The 25507-nt window shown below is 41.5% G+C and overlaps 1 protein-coding gene across 2 annotated transcripts in view; it reads right to left on the bottom strand.

Annotated features, from left to right (window-relative positions):
• Nucleotides 1-602: 602 nt before the first annotated feature.
• DAPK2 (death associated protein kinase 2) overlaps nucleotides 603-25507 on the bottom strand; it is a 37342-nt gene continuing 12437 nt past the window's right edge. The window contains exons 3-12 of one of the 2 annotated variants that reach the window (XM_014879187.2): nucleotides 19674-19895; nucleotides 15504-15642; nucleotides 13973-14102; nucleotides 12794-12842; nucleotides 12098-12124; nucleotides 8289-8441; nucleotides 6864-6909; nucleotides 1992-2081; nucleotides 1740-1820; nucleotides 603-1229 (exon numbers count right to left, since the gene is read on the bottom strand). In XM_014879187.2, coding sequence (XP_014734673.1) covers nucleotides 1155-1229; nucleotides 1740-1820; nucleotides 1992-2081; nucleotides 6864-6909; nucleotides 8289-8441; nucleotides 12098-12124; nucleotides 12794-12842; nucleotides 13973-14102; nucleotides 15504-15642; nucleotides 19674-19895 — 1012 coding nt within the window. In that variant the 3' untranslated portion in view covers nucleotides 603-1154. Of the gene's footprint in view, nucleotides 1230-1739; nucleotides 1821-1991; nucleotides 2082-4363; nucleotides 5951-6863; nucleotides 6910-8288; nucleotides 8442-12097; nucleotides 12125-12793; nucleotides 12843-13972; nucleotides 14103-15503; nucleotides 15643-19673; nucleotides 19896-25507 lie in introns of those variants that run through there. The other variant, XM_014879186.2, reaches the window with a different exon arrangement.

The raw sequence follows: 25507 nt of genomic DNA, 5'->3' as shown, positions 1-25507 counted from the left end.
ATCTATACTTGTTTCTAAAAGACCTGCTTTCTGATTTTTAATTCATTAAATGGCAAAATAAATAGGAACTTCTAACAGCAAATACATTCAATGAAAAAATACCCTAGTCTATGCACATTTTTTGGTACCAATTGAACAATACTGGCTTAGAAACTAATATAGTTAAAATGATGCAACTTCCCTGTGCAAAGATGTTACATCAATATCAAAGTGCTTATTTCCTCAATTTTGAATATAACTCCCTGAATAAAATACAGATGTCTGCAGTCTGGGTTACATGTAAACAGCACCTATACAAATAGGTGTTAACAAGTCTCCAATTTGCTGACAATAAATAATATTGACAACAATAACAAAATCTAATAAACACTATTTCTTCACATGCCTTAGGTTTATAAATACCTTTTTTTTGGTGAGGCATCCTGTCATCATTCCGTGAAAATGTTGTATTTGGGTGCATGTCAATCACTATAGAATTTTTCTCTCTTTTTCATCCAAAAATTGCCTTGGCTTACCTCAGTGCCACTGTCAGTTGTATTCACACTGATAATGGGAGTTGTGCTAATCCTCAGCCAGAGACAATGGCCAGAGCACAGTTCTTGTTGCATTTCAGAATTTTTACTGCCAGGTTCACAAAATCAAGGTAATGATATGTAATGGCATTGTGATTTTTCTCTTCAGAGACAGCAATAACAGAGTACTGCACACAGCTAACAAAACCTGCCAGATACCTGTCATCAAATATTTATGCTATTAACAAATATAAAAATTGCATTTAAAAAATCCTTAAGACTCACTAGCAATTTCCCTGACTGAAATAATAATGCATACAGTCTTTACCACTGGGAATGTGAATTATTCTGCAGTAAAAGATTATCAGTAGAAACCCTACACCCTGAGTGCAGTTGACATCAGAAATAGACTGAAGTATCACTGAAACACTCAACATATAAAAGCACTCCAACTGGTGCTGTAGCATTTCCCTGGGAATGCTCAGTAAGCATTGAAGACCATCTTCCAGTTGTTGGTGTAGTTTGAGAAGCAAGAAGCATCATACCAAGGACTCAGACAAGAAGTCCAAGTGTGCTGCCAGGGCTGCTTGCTTCAGCAAGGATGAAAGTTTCCTGTCTCCTGCCCATGGAATTCTCATCCCATTATGATATGCTGCTTCTCCTCTGAAGAGGGGCTTTTCTTTGTGAAAGATCCTCACTGTCACTTTCACAGTTTCTCTGAAAAAGAAAGGCCACAAAGTCTCTGTCATGTAAATGAGATACCATGCTGTTGCCCATGCTGTTCCAATATTACCAGTACCTGTTGAGAAGAGCAGAGCTAACAGAGCCCTCACAGTTTCACTCCAGAAGGTGACAGGCACTGCCAGGGTCCCCCACCCTCCATCACAGAGCTGGGCACAAGAGCAGCGAGCTTGGATCCCTCTCACACCCCAGGGTCACTCCCTGGGATCCAGACTTCGTCTGCAGGCTCCTGGCTGCTCCTTTACACAATCAATGTGCTTAGCCCCTAGAAGGTCTGTCAAGTCACTGGCTCTCCCTGCACAAGATTCCTGCCACAGTAACAGAACATACAGCAGCAGGAAAGACACAAATGGTGCCATGGTCCCATCTGGTTTCCCACTCTGAGCCACTGCTGTCCTGTTAGCTGTGCCTCTGTGCAAGGACAGCAGAAATGACTGCACAGTGAGACTGGTTCTTCTCTTCTTGCCGTGGGAGGAATGTACGTACCGAGCTCTCATCCTGTGTCAGGACCTTCCTCACCAGGGACCGCGATAAGTGGTTGCACAGTGACACAATCCGGTACGACAGCTGTGCAGAGAGGAGCAAAGCCAATTGACCACACATACCCCGTGCTGACATACCCAAACACATTTCATTCATTCACTGCCCATTACAATCCTACATTCAAGCTCTAGCCTGCCCTCTGATCCCATCAGGCTTGGGAAGACACATGTGAGGAGGATTAAAGGCTCGTCATACCTTCCATCGCCTTCTAGCATATTGCCTTTTGAAGTTTTCCATGTTAACAACAGATGACTTCCGAACCAAAGCCTGTTGCTTGTCCATGGGCTGGAATATAAAAGAGCAATTTTATTGTTCAGCTCCCCTTTGGTACATAAAATATGCAAGATACCTCATGTATGCTGCAGCTGGCTGAAAGAAAGCTGTGGAAGCTGCAGATTCATACAGGTAAAAGCAGAAGAAAAAGAATTAAATCTAGCGCACTCTGGAACTAGACAGGACCTTTTTGATCACAAATAAAATCCTAAAACTAGCAGGTGCTAAGGCTATACTTTCACTTTGTAAAGTTGCTAAGGTGCTTCTGGTGCACACCTGCCCCATCTCCCTTTTCTCTGGATTACATCACTGTAATAAAATGGGATAAATGTATTGGTCACATGGTATTAGTGACAGGGATACATGGTAGCTGAAAAAACTCCAGCTTCGTCCTGTAACCATAGCCAGAGTATGAGAGCACAAGGCATTGACACCCTGGCAATAAAATAATTGCAATATATAACTATGGAAAAATAGGAACAAAAAAGAATATAGATCAGAATTCAGACATGTGTCTGGCATTTTGGATGTCAACCTGGTGTTAGGGAACAAATGTTTCACAAATCCCAGCATAGTCCTGAAAATGAAGCACATTTCAATTCCAAAAGCAAATCAAAATTTGCATAAACCATAAAACCAAATCTAACAGATTGAGAGAAAAAATGGTTCAAAACCAGATCGGGCAAGAGTGAAAAGAGAAAGGTCAGGAATCAACCCTTCAAAGAGTATGGAGTGACAACCATTCCAGATGTTCTGATCTGCATATGTCGTAGGAGGTAGATAACACAAATATTTGTACTGAACTGGACTGGAATGCAACCAAGCCATGTACCTGAAACAGCAAGAGTATCAAAGGAGAGTGGAAAACACATCAGTGAGGATTTAAACATCTTTTTCAACAAAATAATTTAAAATCTTTGAGACAACAAATTCACTTTTCTCATCAAATGCTGGATTTAGCATTTCTGTAGGTATCTTAGCAGCACTTCAAGGGCCCAGGCTATCAGCTGGGCCCCCTTCTCATTTAGATGTACACACCATTTGCATTCAACAGAACTGGGACAGTTCAGCATGAAATATAATTTCCTCATGCTGCAAACAGCCAGCATGGTGCAACAGGCAAGAAGAAATCAATTTGAAGTGGAAAAAATGTCACTGGCTAAATGTCAGCTGTACAATCATTATAAAAAATTTCCCAGTGCCCTTTCAGCAGCAGAACCATCTCTGACTGTAAATAACTCCCTTTACTGCAGACTGCTAATAACTACTTCTCCATTTGAAGTACCCTGCAACCCAGTGACCTTGTCCTTCTCTCAATCATCAGGATCTCTTCCCAAAACCAGTGTGTGATGAGCCTCAAGGACTGAGTCACAACATTACCTTCAAACAAACATGCTCAGGAGCAAGATGGCCTCATTTAATGCTCCTTTCCATGGTGCCAGTGCATTTGTTCATAAACAAGATCGATATGAACAAAGAATAAGGGATCATGGCTGAGGGGAGGCAGACTCGCTTTCTTGAGAGTGTTTGCTGCAAATTCTAACTCTTACTAGGCTTTAAGTTACATTTTAGGAATTAAAGCTCTCTCCCCCTGACAATAAAATCATAAAATCCTGTGTTCCAGTTCCCCAAGGCAGTTTTAAATGGGTCTTCCAGCTCAAAGGAACCTGCAGAAGCATTCTGAAACAATAAAAGATGGACACATGCAAAATTCTCAATACTATTTGTCACAAGAGAGCTCAATTTTCCCCAGCCATCAATGCCAGCTTGCCAAGGTCACATCCTGGCATCTACATTACTTGGAAGCTTTTGAAAATTTCACATACTATGCCAAGAACAATGCCACAGAAAGCACATCCAGTTTCCATCCTCCTTCACACACAATGACAGGAGCAACAATATCCCAAGAGAATAACTGTTTTCACAGCTCTGAATTTGCATCAACCTCTGCACATCTTTGTGAGCACATGGCAGTAATGGGTTCACTGTGCTCTGCACAAATTAGATGAGAGCATGCTTTTATCTTTTTATCTCAAAGTAGAAAACATTGTTCTTAATCATGTTAGAAACCACAACAATTCAGTTTATTTAGGTCATTAATTTCTCTGCAAAAGGAGGAGGGAGGAGGAGCAGTGAAAGATATCTCATATATAATTATATATGTATAGATTCACTCTAGCTGGACTTGAGCTATTATCTCACTGGCTCTTGTAGTTGCACAAAAATCACCTTGCAGCAAATGCCCACTGAAACTTGGCTCTTTTTCAGTCACTAACCATCAGGGAACAACTGCATCCTGCATAAATAACTATTTATTGTGTTCAAAAGCAAGACTGGTACATTTGTGCATATTAATACAGTATAACCAAACGACTTCTTTGAAATACAAGACAGCAGGGCATGATTCAAGGTTGGATCAACTTTTACTTTTTAAAACCTAAGAAAAAAAATCCTTATAGCAAGAACACTAGTCTCAAGTGCCACACCACAGATTAAGATAGTTGTAGCTTTGTAATCTTCTTCACAGTAGAAAATAAAACAGAGGACTATGTTACCACTTAGTCACAAATTGATATTTGCACTGCAAAATTACAGGGTCATTTGATCATTACAAGTTCCCAATGGTGTCTTTTGAATAGGATATCTTTGATATAGGACAGGAAGCTCAGCTGTCAATTAATCCTTTAGTTTAAAATTCACCTTGCCTTTTATGGTAAAAGAGTTCACCTTGCACAGCTGGCCTGAACACTAATCCTAACATTCTTCATTGGCAGCCATTTCACAGAGAATTTCCACAGTTCTAGTTAAATGTTAAATCACTACGCTGTTTGCTTTATTTCACAGGACAGATTTAACCTTTGCAAATATTTGTCTCATAAGGTTTATACAACTACCTGCAGCAGGGTGACCCAACTGTTTCCTTCAGCCAATCAAAGATGACATAAGGGGATTTTTATTAGTTCCCAGGTATCCAGTTTCTAGTAAGTACAGACTGACTTATTCTTTATTCCACATTAATTACCTAGTAATCATTAGGAACTGTAGTACCCAATGCAGAGTAAAACATAGGCAATACCAAAGGCTGTGGCAGAAATTATGGCTTTGGTCAGCAGCTTGTGCAATACATCAGAACTTCTACTTTAATTCTAGGTCATGTTTTTGTGTAGAATCTATGCACTGGAACCTTTTTAAACTGATGTGCATTGAAACAAACAACAAACCCTGCACTTATCCTGATCTCAGTATTTCTGATGGGATTCTGTCACATCAAGATTCAACCCTGCAAGGAATTCTTCACAGCACGATCTATTTAACAGCTCCGTTAGTGATTCATTAATATCTTTGTTGAAAACAGAGTCAAAGTTTCCATTGGCACAGGCCTCATTTTCCAGTTGAAGGGTGCTCATGAAGTCCTGTATCCAGGTGAGCTCCCCAGAAAGCTCCTGCCTGAGGGACTCGTACTGGCCCTGCAGCTCAGCGTATTTGCCGCGCACGCCTGCCAGGCTGGTGCCCACGGCCGCCATCTCGGCGTGCAGATGCCTCTTCAGGGACTCCACCTTACGGAACTCGTACTTCAGCTGGGACAGCTCGTGCCTCACACTCTCACTCTCCTCTTTATACCAAGCTTCCTTCTCGTTATAAATGGAGAGCAGAGCGTCCATGTCCTCCTGCAGGGAGTCGTGGGATGCAGCCAAGGCGCCGAAGCCCCGCTCCACACGGGAAATGTCCTCCACGACGCGGGCAAAGCGCTCAAAGTTGATGTAGGTGTTGTTGGGGGGCATGCTGGAGTGGCACTTGATGGTGTACTCCCTCAGGCGCTTGGTCTTCAGCTGTGTGCTCTCCACCTTCTTGTGTTCCTGCACTTTGGTTTCATCTTTCAGCTGGTGAGCCGTCAGACAGAGGAACCAACGTTACTGAACACTTACAGGACTGCAGCAATTCAACAGCTCTACCCAAAGGATGCGCTCTGGGCTTCCACAATGCTGGGACATCCTTTGCCCACAAAGATTTTCCTTCATGCATTTGATCAAAAGAAACAAACGCCAAACACACAAGCCCAGAACTGAATGTGACAAGTGATGTGCATTCATTCCAACGTGATATGTGATATCAAAACCACCATGGCTGCAACTTATTCTCATGCTAATTTTTAGCAATTAACAGTGTCAAAGCTATCAATAGATGTACGAGGAAAACCAACAACCGTAAAACCACTCCAATTAATGTTTTGTGCAATGCAAAGCAAAAACTGAATTTCAAAAATCCTCATTAGTCATGCTGAGACTAGCTAAATGTATTTTCAGTAAGAGACTTATCCACGTAAGCAAGCAATGTTTATGATGAAAAAATACATACAGACACACGAATGTAGACCAAATGCAGGCCAGAACACAGGATGCAGCAGTTTTCTCTTCAGAGAAATTATATTTTCCATATTGATTGCAGTCAACTCTCAATTCAAGAAAGCACTAAAGCCAACACACAGTATATGCCCATGCAGACAGAGAATAATGGAAAAATGCAAAGCCCAGTCCAATATGGGATACTGCAATGTGCAATAAACATCAGAGCTTTGTTACTCTCTTTTTTGAAAGTTATGATAATAAAGGAAGTAATTTGAAGAAATTCAAGGATTTGGTCAGACACAACCAATTTCCTCCCAGTACACCTCTTTGAGTCACCCAGCATCACAAAGTACTTAGGGGGCAGTTTTCCATTTAACACACCAGTAAGAATGAGAACATGATCTCTGCTTTGCTCATGGAAAAAACAAAGATCTTTATTCAGTCTTACCGTTATCCAAGGGTGAGACAGAGCTTCCTGAATCGTAAGCCGCTTCCTAAAAAACAGCAACACAAAAAAAACCCCAAAGGCTTGAATGAAAAATACTTGGTACACAAGTCCATTGACCCACACTCTTCCCAGGCTTCCTATGAAGGATTTAGAAGAATAATTCCAGGACAAACCCTCAAATTTCAAGGTTATGTTTTCTCCCTGAGGCACACTGCTTGTGCACAGTTTAGTTAATGTTCTCAACTTCAGTAGGTAATTGTCCTTACTCCACACAACTTTAATTCTTATTTCATCAAAATCTACCTGTACTTTTGTGCACCCTTCTATAAAAAGTAATACAACATTCCTTTGCTTTGTCCATCCAACATGCTTAGAAAACAAATTCTAGTTATACACCTTTGATACAATTGTGTCTGAATCAACAGCAATTATACCAGAGGTAATCAACACTAATTATACCAAAGCTGTCCTTTGGAACATGGTATTACAGCACTGCAGGAGCTGCTGTTTCCTGACAGCAATATTTCTGAGAGGAATACTGCAAACCTAATCAAAGTGGATCAAACCCAAGTTCCCTCTGCATTGTAGTAGTTTGGTGAACAGCACATCAAGAGCACTGAGAATCAAAGACAGAAACACAGCACAGCACAGCCACTGTGTCTGCACATGGGACAAATACCAACAGCACTGACTTCTCCTTGGAGCTGCCAGACCTGTGCAAAACTCTCATCAAACACCACCTCTAGCCCACACTGAGGCCTGATGATTTGCAGAAATCTTCACTGAACAGCTCCTTCTCTCTCATAGCTATTTTGTCCCCTAATGAAGCCATTAGAAAGAACCACAATGGTCTGACTTTCCTCCAGGACAAAGAAGGAGATGCTACTTCTGTGAGTGCTTTAATAAAAGCAAGGAAAAAGAAAAAAAAAAAAAGACTGTGGTTCCTGTAACCTGGGAACAAAGATCTGCATAGCTGTCACACAAACCCGAGGTGACTGCCACAGACAGAGACTCAGAGCAACTCCATAGCAGCACATGCAGTGATTTTTCTGGCATTGCACCACTGGGGGCATATTCTGGGATGGTATTACCTCCTTGAAAGTAGTTCATAAGAGAATGAAATAGTGGAGTGGTTGTTACCCTGAACTCGAGATTGTGCACACCATTTTCAGCCCTTCAGCCACACCCAATTGTGCCACTTGACTCAGGTGAGAATTCAGTCCTGAACATGGACTGAATAGCTGAGGAGATTTGGTTCCTCTCCTCAGGCTTTCTGGGTGCAGTATTAACTGGGGGCACAGCAGCATCCTCCTGTCTTGCTCTTGACTGGCAATACACACAGCAGGAAAAGCTTTTTCACTTGTCAAGCCACATTTCACCAGGTTTATTTTAGAGACAAATGGGTCTTTCTGAATATTTGCTTACCGGGTATCTTTCACCAGTAGTTTCTGAATGAAGTCTTTTGCTAGGTCACTAGTATTGCTGAAAAATTCTTCATCAAAATCATAATTCACAGCTGTGATGTTGGCAAGTGTTTCTTGTTTAGTTTCTCCAAGGAAAGGTGATGCACCACTAAGCCTAGATAAGCCAGAGAGAAGAATCAGTTGGAAAAACAAACAGCAGAAGTCCCCTAAGGAAATTACAGTGACAGTGGAATATACTCTTAGGACATTTGTGGCTCTTGTGTTGAAGCAGCTCTGACATGTAAGAAAAAACAAGGTCAGCTTTGGCTCACTGCAGCTGTGGTTATGAGCCAGACTTGCACTGGGAGTCTCTAGTGCAGCACTAATGCATGCAAACAGAGAGGAATGCACAGATTTTTCTCTCCCGAGTGTCTCATTTAAGTCATTGCTAATCAAACTAGAAAAAGTTTCAGCTGAGGAGAGTCTCTATCCCTGGGAACCCACAAAGACTACCAGGCTGAAGCCTCTATAACCTTCAAGCAGATAACATAAGTGTTTCTCTGGCTTTCCTTCAGGAAGGAAAAGCTCTGCCCCTACTTATTTTCTCTCTGCAAAGCTGCTGCTGAGTTCCCTGCACAGTGCATTCAACCAAGAGCCCTTTCTCAGCTGGAAGCAAAATGCAGTGTATGACCAGAAGGCAGGCACGTGGCCTTGCCCAGGAGCCAGCTCCACTGGACAGGCAGGGCCATGCTGCCCATGCTGCTCAGTAAAAGGAATCCACAAACAAAAGCGCTTTGGCTGAAATAAAATCCAACCGTTTCCAAACAACACAGAATTTAATTCTCTTGGCACCCTGCTCCAACTGCAAGGATATAATGGAGACAGCGTCATAATAAAATGCCATTTAGCAATCTAGACTTAAGAAAAAGCTTTCCTCCTGCTTTGCCTGTCTCTCAGCTGTGACTGTGACCTTCATCTTTGATGACTCTGCACCTCTGCTCCATAAAACTCGTGTCAGAACAGAGTCATCCCAGACCCCTCCTGCCCTGCCTTTCCTCCAGGCTCCTCCTCCCCCAGCACAAAGGGATGCTGACTTGCAAAAGTCTGGTTTACAGGAAATGTTATTTATACCAAGGAAATTGATCTCACTCTTTTTTTTATAATCTTATGGGCTATTATTGTGCTTATCTATTATGTCCAGCTTCGATAACATAGTTTCAGGGTGCAGCAGGCTCAAAACACGACTGCAGCAAACTCCAGGGAACTAAACTGAGGTTTTGAATACTAAACCATTTGCTTACATGATCCCACTCTCAATAGGCTTTTTACCTTGTCTGTATTGGCACCGTCAGGTTGGCTGGGAATATTGGGGAATTAGCAGAAAGTTAGATGGGACTGCCTGAGAATCTCAGCCCAATCCCAGCCACCACACGTGGTTTTACACACAGAATAAACACTCAAGTGCATGAACTGCTTCCTCCCCCCTCTACAATCATACAACACCACCAAAGCATCTGTCACAGCAAGAGAGCATGAGTGAGGTCCTCCAGTTGTCTTTAATGCAGTAAATTTCATCCCATAAACCACAGTGAGTCTCAATTCTTTAGAGGTTTTACATACTTCTTCTTAAGCCTTGGTTCCATTTCTCTGGCTACAAGCAGGCACCTCTCCACAGACCATGGGCTTTGCTCCAAAACTGAAGCTTGGAAACCTGTCCTAGGGCTTTGGTTTCTTTTCCCTTTCCCCAAATTATTCCATGAAGTTGCTGTAATTCCACATTTTGGCCCTTTGTTGGAAGCCAAAATCAACAGTGGTCTATTCTCTGATTTTTTCTTCTTTTCTCTTTGGGACTCAGTTTTGAAACCTGTGAAATGGGAGCATTCTGAAATCCTAATATCCAATGCAAATGGCTTTTGTCATATTCTGACTCAGTGCCTGTACACATGTACCAGCAGACCTCAGTAATAAAGGCTTTGCCCTTACAGCCCACTGAATCACTCCAGAGTTACTGAACTGAGGACTTGGATGCATTTTGATCTCTACACTCGATGACAGCATCCATCTGATTGCTGCCACGTTTGCTGAAGTAGGTGGTACCATAGACACACTCTACTTATTCAGGACACTTCTGAGCAAAAGACTCTACAATTAGGAGGCAATATGGGTTGAAAGCATGCAAATTTCTAGTCCATATCCTATCGTACAAGCTGATCCCTCCCACCATAAAAAGTGTGCTCTTTTCTTCTGATCATTTGCAGCGAGACATCTTTTCTACCTTAATGAGCACAGCAATCATTAGTAGCCAAGCAGGTAAAACAATCTCCTGTGCTGGGTGCTGTACAGGATCTGCTCCCTTGCTCTGCCCCAGTACAGACTCCTCAGTGGAACAGGAAGACCTGAGGAGCAGCTGGCTCTGTGCATCACTAACCAACCTCAACTAATCAGTTGAGCTTAACCTCAGCTCCTAAATGTTCCTCTCATCAAACAAGAACACCCATTTTACAAATTCACAAAGTTTAATGTCCTGGCAAATACAGGTATGAAAGTGCAGACCAGAGCGCTGATAAAAAACAGGCTCTGGACAGTATCTTAAATCCCTTTACTTGAGGTTGGCTCAACCAATACCCCAAACTTTTCTTTGCACTGCAGAAAAGAAGGGAATTTGTTGCACTCAATCTGATTCCTCAGACCCTACCTTTGTTTTACAGCTTTTGGGCTCTAACCCTTGTTAGGCCAAGATTTCTTTTCCACATGAAAAGACAATCCCTCCCCTTCAACCCCTGAGCTGCACAGTGCAAATCCGTCCAATGCAAAAGTCCACCTCCTTCAAGTCTGGCAGCAAGTTATTCCTCTGAGCATCACAAGGAACAGCCAAAGCTGAGGGTGCAACATTCCCAGCAAGCAGTGCCCACTGCCTGCTCCCCAGGAGTCACAGAATTTCAGTGGAAGCAGTTAGGATCAAGGATCACTGTCAACTCCTGCAATTCTCATGACAAATGAGAGGAAAAGCAAGGAGTGCTGTTCCTCTGTTGCTTGCATCCATTGATGCACAAGCAGTTTCCCAAATTGCCAAGCTCCATCTTAAAACTCTCAACTGCTTGTCCCCAGATGCCCACAGAAACTCATTTCTTTGAGAGCCTGAGCATAATTCCCTCCTTTTATTTATTCATCACCAGTTGACACACATTTTTCTAAAGAGAATCTGTATCTAAGTGTTCTGTGATGTATTTTCCCTTTATGCTTCCTGACTATAATGATTTTCCCAACCAACCTTTGCCTTACTAGCTTTAACAAATTCCTTTTTTTCTCCTATAAGTTGAATACTCAGTTGCCAGGGTCGACTTCTCTGCTCCTCTTTCAGCTTAAATTCACCTTTTGGAAATGGGTGACCTTACTTATGCATAATAATCTAGACTGCTGCCTTTACAAGCAAATAAAAGCTTCCCTGTTTCCACCTGAAATAACCCAACTTGTAAATAGGACTGCTAAACTTTCTGTTTCTATGCTCACACTGGTAGCTCACAGTCATTCCAGGAGCAATTAATCCTCTTGGCTTTTCCATCCTCTTCCATTTGGAACTGATGAGATCCCATAAAATGCAGAAATGCCCAGTGATGCCAGGGACATTTGTTTTTCTTCTTCTCAGAACGCCCCTCATCTTTTACTCCTTATTTTAAATGGAAAAGGCTGCAGGATAGCCCCTGTCCTTTAGACAAACCCCTGCCCACCCCACTTGTGCAGGTCCCTAAATGACTGAAGGGAAGAACTCTTCTGTACTGGTGCTACAGAGCTTTGGGAACATTTCCACAGGAGGGAATCTCTTGTACTCACAGTATGTAGGTGATGACTCCTATGCTCCTAAAAAACAAAAGACATTAATTGCAGGGGTTCTACATGATCAGTATTCTTCCTAATGTGCAGAATACACAAAAGCCAGTAGTAACTGCAATAGAGGCAGGAGAGCCCATTGTGGCTTTAGGTAACTGCTAACATCTTGTACAGAACAGGACTTTGGGGAAAAATGATTTTACAGATAGCATCAAGTAATGTGGATATTTGAAGTCTCTGTATTCCTACTCAGTGGGTACTTACTACAGTGCACACATGAAACACAGAGGAGCAGGATGTTTGATTTGGGGTGACCTCTTCTGCCTGCCTTCCCAGCAGCTGACATTAGTGTGCAGGTCTCCCCTGCATGAAGGACTCTGATAAATAAAGCTGTCACAAGCTCTGCAGGAACATGTTTCCTTCTCACAGTGCTCCTCTGCATGGACAGTGGCAAACAGTTAACTCTGGGACTGCCAGCACTCCAGTTTTTCAGTGTAACTTTGCAGAAATTAAATGTTTATCTTTTAATTTAAAAGAATGTATAAAAATAGAATGACAGAATAAAGACTCATTAACCGTATTTAAGTTTGTTTTGTTTTTAATTTGTTGCAATGTAATGAATTCTATTAAGAGCAAAATAGGAAGAAGTAATTGTAAAGTACCTGGGGAAAAGAATTACCAACACATTATAAAACTTACCACATGTCTGCAGCTAGTCCAAGTGGTTCATAGTTTACGATTTCTGGAGCTGTAAGAAACATTTAATCAAACAGCAGCAACTGAGGTAACACATTTTTACCAGGCTGGAGTAACAGGCCAAGAATTACCAAGAGCGAGAAAGGGGGAGAGGGAGAAGTTAGTTACAGAATAGTTACAGAATGCATTGTTTATAATTTTACAGCCCAAATAGGAGTTTGAGTTCACAGCCTTTCAGAAGAGATTATGAAGGGTAACTGGGAGCATAATGCAGCTCAAGAATAAGGGTAAAACAGACATTATATAGTAATTATACTGGAAATTACAACAAATAACAAATTATTTCACCTTCCAAGAATGCTGCTGCCCCCAAGCATGAGCTTTTGTTTTGTTTTTTAACTGGTGCCATTAAAGCAAGTTTGTAAATGCCAGTCAGAAACAGCCCTTGAGCAAGAGATTGAAATAACTTGCTAGACTACATTGCTATCCATGTCAAACTCTATTATCTTTATAAGAAACATTTCCTCATTGGAAAACATCCCCATATAAGACTGCATGCAAGAGGAAAGAGCAAGGGTGAAATAAGTTGAAAAAAAAAGATCTGTGACAGCTGTTTTTACTGGAATATTAATTACAATTCTCTACCCAGCCCCCAAACAAACACCAAAATAGAAACTAGTAGAAAGGAGTGGGATTAACCTCAAATCCAAGCTAGACAGATCAGAATTATGATCAGTGAGGAAGAAAAAGAGAACCACATGGAAAAACGTAAGGGGAGATGAGGATACTCAGCAAGTGTACAGTGTGAGGTGGTTTTATTTACAAAGCAATGGCAGAGATAGCCATGTAATGGTGTATTCTTGTACCACAATGCAGAGATCTTCCCACCCCAGGCAACAAATAAAAAGATTATAATTTGTATGTGCAGGGTTTTACAATCTCAATCCTGAATTTACATCTCTAAATATATATTTGGCAGCAGCTTATTCTCACAGGAGTAGCACATCTAGCTTACAGAATGTACCATTGCCTATTCCAGAAAAATAATGTAAACCTCTAGATTTAAGTGGCCTTGACCAAAATAAGATTAAAAATACTTCTATCCCTCAGTTTTTAACTTTGACAAGATGTCTTGATGTCCTCTGGAATTTGCAATAAAACACAAAGGAACGTGTCACTCACCTACAAATTCTGGAGTTCCAAATATATTTTTAAATTCTACTCCATCTTCTATTTTGTGAGCCAGGCCAAAGTCAATGAGTTTGATGTGTGGAATAGGGATATTCTTATCAAGAAGCATAATGTTTTCAGGCTAAAATTAACAACAGATAGATCTATGTTATTAAAATGTTAATACCTTGGACAGTAACAGAGTTTTCAAGTGCTTTTTTTTTTCCTTTGCTTATACATCACCATAGAACAGGAAACATAGTGTGCTTAACCATTTACAGTTGTTTTGACAGAGGCAGCAGGCAGCTGAAGCAGTTCAGGTGTTGGCAGACAGAATGCTACTGCCCAGCCCTGTATGATAGCTGCACAGAACAATATATTTGCTGACAGCAATTTTACTCATCTGTTCTTGGAATTTACACTTCACAATATTTGCCCAGTTGACTCTACACTGTGTTGTAAGCCATGGAAGGTGTTTTGTTTAATGCTGAACCTATTCAGGGAAGGAAGAACTAACTTCTCTATGAGACTAAATTCACAACTGTAACAATGCCAGGAAAGAGTCAGGATTTACCAGCTGAACAGTCCAGAAAATGGGAAGAGGTGGGATTAGAGGTCCTAGACCATATGTGATAATAAGTTCTATTAAAAGAACACGTGGCATTCCTCACAGCATTGTAAGAAAAAGCTGAAGCTTCAACTGTGAAATCAAAACTAACATGTTTAACCACGGACTTTTCTACCATATACAACATGTTTTGTAAAGTTCCTTCTTCAACTAAATTTCTCAGCCTTAGCTACTCCCTACCATTCACAGGTTTCAGAGTGAACTATGGGTTCAGTTTATCTCCCACCATGAGCTTCAATGCATTAGTCTGTCACTTAATCATAGGTTCAAAGGCAGCAGTGAGAGAGTCTGATTCCCTGCTGGCAGCTGCCTGGCCTTTCCACAGCAGAATGTGATGTGGAAGTTGCTCCTGCTAACACACACTCTCAGTCAGAGCTGCCCTGGGAAACAGAGCACATGAATAATTTATTCTCCCAGTCATTGGACCAAGCATGTTTTAGCCTCAGGGTAACAAGCCTGATTTTCTTCCATGGATCTAGGGCATATGTGTTCACCACAGACACAATGTAAGCTTCTTTAGAACAAACAGAACAGATTGAAATGGCAAAAAGTCATTGTCACTACCTCTTGGAAGACTGTTTTATTTCTTAGGTGGTGTAAACCATTGTAGCTCCACTGCAGCCAATGGAGCCCTGTCAAGTGATGAGATAATGATCAACCATCCTCTGTCTAATCAGATCACTGCTTAAAAATACATGTCTAATTTAACACTTGCTAAACTCCACACCCAGCCCTTCAAAACTCAGGAGAGTTATTAATTGAATATATACTAGGTCATTTGACAGCCACTATCAGTTAAATGATTCTTTACTTATGCTTTCTGATTTCTATCTTGATTGACTACCTGACATTACCAGTTTTAAATATCAAAATTAGAAGCTACAGATCAGCCAAAGCCTAAATCAACATCTTTACCTTTAGATCAAAGTGAGCAATTTTCTTAGAGTGAAGGTAATTCACACCATCCAAAATCTGCTTAATAAACCTGGTTGCTTCCTCTTCACTCAAAGACTCCTTCTGTGCCAGGAAGTCAAAAAGTTCTCCTCCAGAAACCCTGTGAAACACACCAAAAACGTCCTGTTATCTCCTGCACTGTAATCCATAAAGTGGGTGCAAGCACAGAATACTAAAGCAGCAAAGAACCTCAATACAGTTAGAAAAATCTACTTGTGCTGACAATCCTGAGTTTTGTGTTCTGGTCCCAGGTGTGCCCAAACTTCCCTCTGGCTTCAGCTCTGCTCCCTGTCAGTTAAGGACTGGCTTTTCCATTGGTGCTGTAAGGATCACAGGGGACCAGAACCAGAGTTACATTGTTTGCTGAATTCCCAGACATGCACCTACTTCAAAAGGTCAACTTAACCACTTCAACTGCTACTTTCCAACATTTTTGTTTTGTATGAACAAGTTTTAAGAGAAAGAAACTGCTGAAGAACTACTTTTCCTAGTGGCTGCCATCAGAACCTTAGCTAGTAAAATGTGCCAACAGAATCTCTTTTCTTTCCAGAACAGCCATTGCCCTATTCTACTACAGATTGTTGCCTGATGTAATTAACAGGAAAGGATTTCTTTGGTGCTGAATTTTTAAAGAAAGCAGATTGTAGCAGGCTGGAAGGTACCAAAACCAGTTTTCCCAAATCAAGGAAGTGCTCTTAATTTCTATGAGTTTTCACATCAAAATTGAAATCCATTCCACTCTTACTAGTATAAAAGACTTATTTTCATTTCTGTGCCTTCTAGAGAGAGTTCCAGTGCTATTTTTCTGTTTTTCTGAAACACGATGACCTAAATACTAAATTAGGCATTGTTTGCAGCTATTATTCATGGTCATGTTTACATTTATTGTTGCCAGTTCACACTGTCATTAAAATTACTGTTCTCATTCAGATTCACTTTTGGGGGCACCCACAAAAAAGTTGTTACTCTTGGGTGCTGGAGCACCACTGTCTGCACTCAGACTACTGTGACAAACCAGCACAGAAAACTGTAAGAAAAACCTGATAGTCCCTTGGTGAAATCTGTGTACAGTGAGCAGGCCAGTCCCATTTATTGAATGATTTCTATTCAGAGTGCACTTAAGCAATCACCTCTGGCAGACACTCCATCCGGCCATCAGGAAGCCAGCTGGGCTGGGGTATGCTCTTGTACTTTTCTGGAATGTAACCATGCAGCCACACTGTTCCCTCTTCCTCTTTTACCCTGCACAATCTCCATGGTGACTGCTCCTTAAGCTGGACTCTTGGATGTCTCTGAGGCCAGGTGACAGCCCAGCCTGGTCCTGCAGCAGCAGGTTCCACTTCAGGAGAGCTCCCAGGCTGAGCTGCTCTGCTCAGGGTGCTCCAGGATTCCTCCCTGCTTGGAGGAGACTGGAAACTCCCTCCAGAGCCACTTCCTCTGCTACACAGGCAGTGTCAGAAAATAGTTCAGCTCTCAGACTGCAGCTACTTAATTCTCATTCTCTCTTTCTGCCTCCAACACTGGGCACTTAAACCACCTGGGCCAGCTGCTCAGGGCACACCAGGGAGTTTACCCCAGTGGCAACCTCACCAACATCCTGGGCAACCAGCTGTGCCCCAGGCATGAGTGAAGAAACTGCAGCCTGCAACAACAAGGATCACAGGATATTTACTTGACAGCTCCTTGATGTGTTTTCCCACTTCTCTTTAGTTCACACTAACCTTGAATGAGGTTAGGGAGGGGGCTTTCCAAGCTACAGAATATGACATAAAATACAACATAAAGATAAAGGAAATCAAAAAAAGATTCAGAGAGCTCGAAGTCTCTTTGTTACTTTATCAACAAAAGACTTCCTTCTACAATAACCACATGAGTATTTAATTTTCTGAAGATCAGAGATGGGCATACATAAAAAGCACAATATTAATCTCCAGTCTCTTGAGGTATGGCCTAATGCATTAGTCTAAGCTGTAGAGATTCTAAAAGAGTAATCTAAAATTCAGTAGAAGAGATGGGATAATTTCTCATTAACAAAGACTCAGGCTTTAAAACCAGGCTTCAGTAAACTGTACCTAGAGAGTGGTAAGCAGTTTATTGCAAGATCATTCTTATCCAAATTCTACATCTGACTTCAGAGAAACCCTCAAGCAAAAGAGATTTAGCAATCCCAAAAGCCAGCCATTATGGAATCACAGTAAAAAAACACATTTGAAGCACTAATTCCTCTGCAGTAAAACACTCATAACTGCATCAAGTTACATTTGAACAACTAGGGAGGTTTGTTTTCTAAATCATCACCTGCAAATGCTTGTTTCTCAGCTGTTACAGAACTCCTTCCTCTGATTCCAACTCCTTCCCTTTTATCATGTCACTTAATACCATGGGAAGGAAGCAAACAAATGATCCCTTTACTTCTCCTTTGAAGTCCAATAAAATACAAACGACAATGCTGCCTTACATCTTGGTCAGAGCTGTTTGGTGTGCACAACCCTGACACTTACCTGCAGAGTAAACTCTGGCCTATCAATCCAACCTGCCTCCAGGCAGCCTCTGCTGGGCAAAGCAGGCTGCAGGCAGGGCCCAGGACACAGGGAAGAACAGGGAATAAGTCCCTGGACAATGTGCAGAAGGAAAGAGAAGCTGTACCTGCCAAACTGCACTGCACAGCAATGCACCTGGCACTGCTCTGGAACAGCAGAATCAGCACCAGCAGAACTGACCCCTCTGGAAAGAGGAGATGGTTTTGCCAGCACTGTGAGTATGGGAGAGGTTCAACATTTCAGACAAATCCTCTTTTAAACAGCAGGGCAGCTTCTTCAACTACCCAGCAATACTGGGGCCATTCTTTTGAAGCTGAAGTTCACTACCATAAGATTGGTTGGCCAGGTGCTGTAACACTTGCTATAATAAACAGCAGGGAATGTGAGACTCTGAGAGCAGGGTGTCAGAGGGAAGAGATTATCTATTTAAAGAGAGAATTTAATTATCTTTATTAGCAATTATCATCATCCTCAATTTGTATACAGCAGCTGAATGCAGAGACCTTAATCAGGTCAAAATTCTGTTGCATGCAGACTTTTACAAACTGCAATATGTTACAGCCTGCCAAAAGGACATACAAAATGTGTCAGGCCACATGAGGACAGGAAAAAACAGAAGGTAATGAAACGGGAGGTTGCTTTAGCTCAAAGTAGTCATCAGTGAGAAAGAGCAAGCTCCTTCCTCGTCTTCCAGAGCTTGGCTTCAGAGACCAACATTTGGCCATAAACATACACTTCACAGTTAACAGATGCCCATCATGACTCATATGCCATCTTCTAGCAGTCACACTAATCTCCAGGAATGCTCCCTGGCCTAAATGCTGGCTCCCCTAGAGAGCTCCCTCAGGGATAAAAGCCTTGTTGCCTGGATTCCATACACAAGGTCCAGGCTGGTGTTCTAGGGAATGTATGGTCTACCTAACTCCAACCACAGTGACTGTATTTCCTGCTCCATACACACTGAAAAATTGCATCATTTTGCATGGAGAGGTGAGGAGGTCCACTTGTCAGCAGGACCTAAATGGCAGTGGTTTGTCCCCCTCATATGGTGGCACAAAAGTAAACAGCTTTTCTTCATTCCCATCCTGCTGCTATTCATGCTCAACAGTCAATGCCTAGGGATTAAAAAACCCTCTTCCCTTGCCCTCCTCCCCTTTCCTCCTCTAGCTGATCTAAAGGAGGACAATATGGCAGTAGTGAGAATGGCTGCGAATTTTGGACAAGGCTTGATGGCCCTCACACATATTGAAAGAGATGAAAGCAGGAAGAAAAATGAAACGAGCATTGAGTGGCCACTTGTACTTCCTCCAGGGTTCATGTCAGGGCAGCCCTAGGCAGACATGAGGTAATCCCTCCCTCAGTAAACTGTTTTCAAGATTGCCTGGCTCAGTATCCAATGACCTCAGCTGATGTTCAGGTGCACCTGTATCCCCAGGATGAGCTGGGGGAACACCAACCTCCCTCAGTGCTCCTGCCAAGATCTGTGAAGCCTGAGAACAAAACAGCAGCTCCATTTATCAGCGTCCCTGTGCTCCAGCAGCCTCTGCAGCGCTCCCTGGTTCCTGTTCACCCCAGGCAGCCCCTTACTCACAGCTCCAGGATGAGGACCACGTCAGTCTTGTTCTCGTAGATGTCGTGCAGCTGCACGATGTTGGCGTGCAGGATCTGCTGCAGGATGGCGACCTCGCGCTCGATCTCGTCCCGGCTCACCCCGCGCCGGCTGGCCCGGCTCTGCCGCTTCTTGATGAACTTGGCAGCGTATTCCACCCCTGTGCTTTTCTCCCGACACTTCTTCACTATAGCGAACTGGCCACTGCGAGGACAGGGAGGCAACAAAAATGCTCTTCAGGATTTTATATGACAGCTTCCCAAATAAGCCGGTCCTGATCCTGCAAGCCCCGAGCAGCACTGCTGAGCACTGCAAAGCTTGTTCTTGGTACAAGAGTGAGCGCTGTCTGCACTCTGCAGTCTAAGGCAGTAGAGCATAACAAGGTAACCTCCTACTGTATCTGAAATTCAGCAAAACCAAACTGACAAAACTGACAAAAGGAGTTAAAACCTCTAAAAAACAGTTCATGTTCAAATGAGTAAGATCTGCCCCAAGATGTCCAAGTTACCACTACTTCACTGGGTAATGCTTAAGACATTCAAGTCTGCAACACATCACTGTGTGTTCTGAAAAACACACACAAAAATATTTGTCTTAAGAATAGTCCCTAGAGAAGAACTCAAAGGAATGATAACTCTTCAGAAATGCAAAACTGGCCTCCAGTAGTCAATTTTCAAATAAAAAAAAATGTTTATTCATATTTATGCATTCATTTGATATCTTGGCTGCAAATATAACTAGAGTAAGTGCAGGTTTCTCACTGCACCTCAAGGACAAAAAATTTCCCACTGTATCAAATAGTACAGTGGCTGCATTAAGGTTAAAAGGCATGCTAACAAAATTTTCCTCCCTGTGGCACCTAATGTAGTCCAAGTCCAAAATTCCCTCCTTATCTCCTAGGAATTGGCAGATCTCCAGTCCCAGAATACACACTTAGTATCAGATACTTCCTTATTCAGGACATGTTATCTAGACTTGGAAGGAAAAGACTCATCTTACAGGTAACCATAACCTTTAGCAACTGTGATTTTAGCAGACAGGATCTCTTCATAAGAATCACAAACAAACTCATTAAGTGCACCCCCATGACTACACTGTGTAAGCACTGAGCTGTTGTTGTTTTCAATATTATTATATCATTCACTGGCTTGGTAAATGAGAAATGCAAGTACAGTTGGTATTTAAATTATGCAGCACACACAGCAATTATATTCAGCACCTCATTAGACGCTGCACTTAGTGTTTCATCAACACAGACATCTGATTGGAGCCTGTCTTAAACATACAAAGGCAAAGAATTAAAAATTAAGGCTGTCGCTTTGGTGCTCAATTGCTCTCAAAGGCTCCCACCCTATGGCAGAGGCAGCCTCTCATTTCAGAGTTCAAACAAATGCCAGCCAGCCTGACATGCTTCTTTTAGGCTTTTATTTTCATACATATCCTAAACCCTTCTCAGGAGAGAGGCAGGACAGATGGGACAAGTGTACTTATCCCTTTAGGAATAACAAATGGAATAGAGACTCTGGCCATTTGTCACATGCTTTAATGGATTCATATTTCTCCTGCTTTTATCATTACCTGCAAACCCTAGAGAAATCCCCATTACAAAATCCTCAATTTTGCTTTAAACATTCTACTAAAAGAATGTAGTGCTGAGAGCTGCTTGTGTAAAACATCATGGGTTTCATGCTTTTCTTGTTTGATCATATTTTTCAAGACATGCATCTTGCTTGGTTCAGACTTTATGAAGCATGGTATTAATGTTCCTGTGCTTGTTTTCTTGAATCCTCTCTAGGGACAAATCTTGTCAAAGTTCAGGAGAAAACATTTTTTTATGAGTGTTGATTATGGGAACGAACATAGTCACTTTTGCATTTAGAAATTCCAGTGATACTGTAGATTCTGTACATTTCTGTTTATGCAAAAGCTTACAAGAGTAATACTGGCACAGCATAGGAATTCCTGTCTCTCCTTTGACATAAATAATTGTCCCAGACTATAACAGTCCCAATTCCCTTGTAATCTATTGCTCCCCTGCACTTGTGGCCACCAACACACATGGTTGCTGCTCCTGTCCCAGCCTTCATGCCATTTCCCATCTCCCTTAAAAGCAGGTTTTTGCAGACAAATCTTTACTGTGACAGTTTGGGACTGAGGATGAGAGGTTGCAAGCCCCAGGGAAGGAGACAAATGCTCAATTTCTTAGCCTGGACATTTAAGGCAGTCACAATGCAATTACCAATGAATAGCTCCTGGAGGCCCATTCAGTTATGAAACAAGAGGATCCTCACAGGCATTTTACAATCACAGTCTGACACTTTGGATTTCTTGTCAACTACAGTGATTGTAAGGTCAGGAGCAAGACAACAGTGGTTTTGTGCCTTCTCATGTATCTGCATTTAGACCATAACAATCAAACTCTGCTTCCAAAACTTCTGACCTAGGCAAGGAAAAAAGCAGAAGGAAGGAAAGCATGTCTCTCTGACAATTAAGATGACAGCACTGAGAAATTAAGCCATTTAGATAATTTCACATGGGGCCTTTGTACCTGATCTTAGATTTGAAACTAAATTTCACAGCTCAGATATCCAGGTTTCAGCCAAAATACCTTGCCAGGATTCATGGGTTTTAGTGCAGCACTGAAATGAAGATGACTTGGATCATGAACAGAAGCATTTACAACACACACAGGACAAGCTCAGAGGCTGACACTTCTGGATGGAGCCTACCTGGACCTCAGTAAAGCCTTTGGTATTGTCCCCACACAGCATTCTGCTGAAGAAACTGCCTGTGCATGGCTTTGAAGCCTTCCAAACGTAATGACACTACAATTCCTAACTTCTAAAGTGTTTTTTTCCCAGAAGTTCCGTTTTTTCCCTTCCAGAAATATTTTGGACAGCTGTGCAACAGCCTTGTCACACTAAGAATCCTCAATTGTGGAAACAGCTCACAAGTATGAACAATAGCAGCTGCATAATGTTAGCTATAATATAATTTGGTACACCATCAAATCTGTCCATCAGTAATGATGGGATTTATCCCAGCAATGAAGACAACCCATCATTTGCATTGCTACTATCATGTAGGAGGTTTGTCACTGAATAAGAACACAGAGACAATATTACTGGGTGGTTTTGGAGTCTATTTTCAGAAGCATGCTTTAGAAGAGCACAAGTTCAGCTCGTTCAATCATCAGGCACTTCAGGAGAGGATGTGGAAAGGATGTGGGAAGAGGAAAGCTGGACAATCCAGAAGAACGGGACAACTTCTTGTTCTTTGTCCAAGTTTCCTTTCAATATCGGTGTGCTCTGGGACAGAACATCACCTGAGAGCAAGAGCAGTGCAGCTGCCAGTCTGGAATGCCCCAGTGCCCAGCAGTGCTGCTGCTCCACAGCTTTAGAATAAAGAGAGCCCTTAAGCAACTGCTTGCACGGGTATGGGTTTATTCCAGCCTTTCTCTGATGTTCTTGAAACACTGCCTGGCTCAGGAGCTCTTCTCAAAACACTGAAAAGATGTGGGCAAAGTACTGAGATGACAGTACAGGTTACCTGACTCCAATCAGGCTTCCTGAGGGGGGACAAGTCAGGAAGCTGATTCTGTCATCTGAGAAGAGCAAACCATTTCTTCCCCAAATACCAAACATATGTTTGCTTTCTGCATGTTGAGTCTATTTCTTTATGTCCTGTTCATATCCAACTTCATTTCATTCATTAAAGAATTCTAAAATATATGATGGTGATGATTTAGTTGTCAAAACCTGAAATTCCCATAATAGCCATGACATATATGAACACGTTGACAGATACACTTTAGACTGAAATATGTTTTCAACAAGTTCTTTGAAAAGTAAATGAACCTGGCAAAGGACAGTGCTCTGGCATTCTGCCAGTCGAGAGGTGACACAACTCCCTGTGTGAGCCAGGACAATTTACTCAGGAACAGATTTGCAAGGGATTTTAGGCAGCCTCCCACTGACTTTAACAGTAATTAGGTTCTTACACACTTGATGAAAAGTAACACCTTGCTCCTTCTGTACCTAATTTCTCCAAGTCTGTAAAATACAGGTAATGCTACTGGAAAATGAAATAATATTATATGGGGTAAGGATACAAATTAATTTCATGTCTCTAGGTATCACTAGAAGTGCAATTATGATCATTCATATTTTATTCACTAGGTGTTCCTGCACAAGAATACATGACCTGAAAGAAGGCTAAAATAAAAACCAAATAGCACCTAAACTAGGTTTAAACTGGTTTAAATTCTGTTTATATTCACAGGCAGTACCGTGAATGCATGTTAGTATAAAAATACTAAAAATATAGTGTGAAATCATGGGGTGTACATGCATGAGTTAATAGATATAAACATAACCACAATAACAGTGTTTAGCCAACCTGAACACAGGGCTGCTCTCCATTTGAGGCTGGTGTGTTTAGTTCAGCTGAGAGGGTAATTCATTCTCAGTTACATCCATTGTTATTATGTCAACAGTTTTATTCATTATGCCTTTTGGCCACTATTAAATTTGGATTAGTTTTAACTGGTCATCTCAAGCTTAGAAAGTCTGCATCTTATTTCTTTTTCATCTTTTTCACTCCTATTTATTTTTCTTGGAAAAAAGATACTAATAATTTTATCCATTTATGGTTGTATTTTTTGCTAACTTTCAAAGCAAAGCCCTGGAGAATTCTTGCTGAATTTGAGGAAAACATATTTTTCAGTCTTATTTTTTTTTCAAGTGATTAGAGCAATTGCTCAACCATAGTTTCATCAAGCTAAATACCCTCCTGCTTCTTTGCTTATACTTCAGAGATGACTTCTGCTATTTGTAACTGCACTGAGTGCTCTTCCCAGCAGAGAGGACAGGAGTCTGCTTGGAACAACACTGAGAATCCATTTTTGAAACACAGACCAACCAAAGGGCATGCAAGGTTCACAAAATATATGCATAAAAGCACTTTGCTGGAGGGTATTTGCAGGAATTCTGTAGTTACAACTATAAAGATGTAAAAGCCTTCTGTAAATAACAATAATTTGCAGTACGTTTTATTTTTACAGACTTCTTGTTTTGGACTAAACCAGGATTTGGTACAGCAGAAATTTAACCTAAGCAGTAAATAAGAAGGAAGTCAAATAGCAGAGCATTTATAAAGAAATTAAAGTAGGATAATTGAAACAGCAATCAGCAATTCCATGGTAAGGTCATCAAAATCTTCTTCTGTTAAATACTCTGAAGGCATGTTTTGTAACTTCATAAAGAGTTTTAAAAATTAAACTGTCACAAATGTCACTGTACTTCTGTTTCAGCTTCAGATAAATCTGAATTTTGCTTTACTTGTTTGCTTCTTTTCCCCCCAAACCAAATGCAAAGGAAGTGGTTACCTCTCCCGAAGTAACTACACAGAACTGAAACTACCTGATGCCAGATTATAACAGAATGATCCAGAACTTTTTAAAACAGGGCATTTAACAGGAATGTTGCTTAACTACTAAAAAGTAGTAGAAAGAAAAATAAATCAGCTGCAACTTTTAAACATGCTGGTATTTTCACTCACAGCTCATGCTTTACTGATTGTGTAGTGCTCTAAGAGCACAGTGACTTTGGGGGATAAGTTCCAATATTCCTGAAGGGAAGTGCTGAGCACCTTTGGACATATCCTGTCTCTGATAAAGTCACTGTCTGGCACCTTTCATCCACATCTCACTAAACCCACACAAAGGTAACAACACACCCTGACCCAAAGGTGATCTCTGTGTCCAGTGCCAGAAAAGAGTCACAAGAGTAGAAGAATACAGACTCTAACAGAAGGAT

Source organism: Sturnus vulgaris, chromosome 13 (genome assembly GCF_052056855.1).
Source record: "Sturnus vulgaris isolate bStuVul1 chromosome 13, bStuVul1.hap1, whole genome shotgun sequence".
NCBI lineage: Eukaryota > Metazoa > Chordata > Aves > Passeriformes > Sturnidae > Sturnus > Sturnus vulgaris.
The sequence above is the reverse complement of the archived record's forward strand: the minus strand, read 5'-3'. Positions and strand labels throughout refer to the sequence as shown.